Genomic DNA, 1049 nt, shown 5'->3' with positions numbered 1-1049 from the left:
CCGGGCACGGCCTGCGGCCTGGCCGCTACTTGGAGGCGGGCTCCCGGCTGGGCCCCGATGGGCTAGCCCTGGCCATGGATCGGGCGCTGCAGGAGAGGAAGCTCGGCTCATCCATGAGCAGGGAGGAGTTCCTAAGGAAAGCCACCGCGCTGTTCATTGCAAAGGTGAAGCCTGTGGAGTGATGTTGAGTGGGAGCAGCGCTGGCTGCGGCCGCTGTTGACCCCACTGAGCTGAACGGTGAGCATGGGGGGCTGGTCAGGCACTGGCTGGAGAGCCTGGGTTTGCCCGACAAGAGATTGCCCATTTCCGTGCCCCTCCCCTGTTCCTGCTCAGCAGGAACTGTGCTCAGCAGCTCTGTGCCCCTACTCACAGCACCTCGCCCAGCCATGGCTCCTCTGGCCCAGCCGCATTGCGAAGTCCCTTTCAGGTGTTGTCCAGAACTGGCACGAGGACTATGACCTGCAGGGCAGCTCTGGGCAGTGAATCAAGCCAGAAGGAACGAAGCTGGGCCATGGCTGCATTGGGACAGCTCCGTGAGCGTCATATCTGGACAAGACACATCCCCTTCCCCTGGGACGGGGTTTGCTTTGGCACCAGCTGTGTGTCAGGCCAGGGGTTATTTATTTGAACTTTTGTTTGTTATTTATACTGTGCAATTGCTGGTTTGCTGTAAGATATTAAATCTTTTTATTATTTTTTAGTGGCCAGTTTCTTACCACCTGGCAGCACAGGGCAGTCTCCATCCTTGGGGGCTGGTGTGGCTGTGGAGCACCTGGAGTGCAAGGGCTGGTTGGAGAATCCCCACAGGCTTGGGATGTTGTATTGGGTGGGGGCAGGACCTGGGGCTGGCTCCTGACCCAAGCACAGGTGACAGGATGTGACACGAGGGGAGGTGTGAGCCACGGGCACTGGAGGGATCATTCTGCTGGGGCTGTGCCAGGAGCAGCCTCTGCTCCGGTTCCCTGGCAGAGCGGTGTAGTATCACACAGGGTGTGACACCCGCGGGCTGACAGGTGCAGTCACTGCTGAACGCTGACCTGGGGCTGCAC

At 59.7% G+C, this 1049-nt stretch overlaps 1 protein-coding gene and 1 long non-coding RNA gene across 2 annotated transcripts in view; both read left to right on the top strand.

Moving 5' to 3' along the window:
- Positions 1-11: 11 nt before the first annotated feature.
- On the top strand, positions 12-696 carry LOC112841383. Its single transcript, XR_003212978.2, has 2 exons — positions 12-237; positions 373-696. It is a non-coding gene; the product is annotated as an uncharacterized LOC112841383 (long non-coding RNA).
- A 118-nt stretch (positions 697-814) lies between these two features.
- Positions 815-1049, top strand: part of CDC34 (cell division cycle 34) — a 9289-nt gene continuing 9054 nt past the window's right edge. Inside the window, exon 1 of the mRNA XM_029965349.1 lies at positions 815-826. Within this exon, the coding sequence (XP_029821209.1) occupies positions 815-826 (12 nt within the window). The remainder of the gene's footprint in view (positions 827-1049) is intronic.

This window comes from Manacus vitellinus, unplaced genomic scaffold (assembly GCF_001715985.3).
Source record: "Manacus vitellinus isolate BGI_N305 unplaced genomic scaffold, ASM171598v3 scaffold_99_pilon, whole genome shotgun sequence".
Taxonomy (NCBI): Eukaryota; Metazoa; Chordata; class Aves; order Passeriformes; family Pipridae; genus Manacus; species Manacus vitellinus.
The sequence above is the reverse complement of the archived record's forward strand: the minus strand, read 5'-3'. Positions and strand labels throughout refer to the sequence as shown.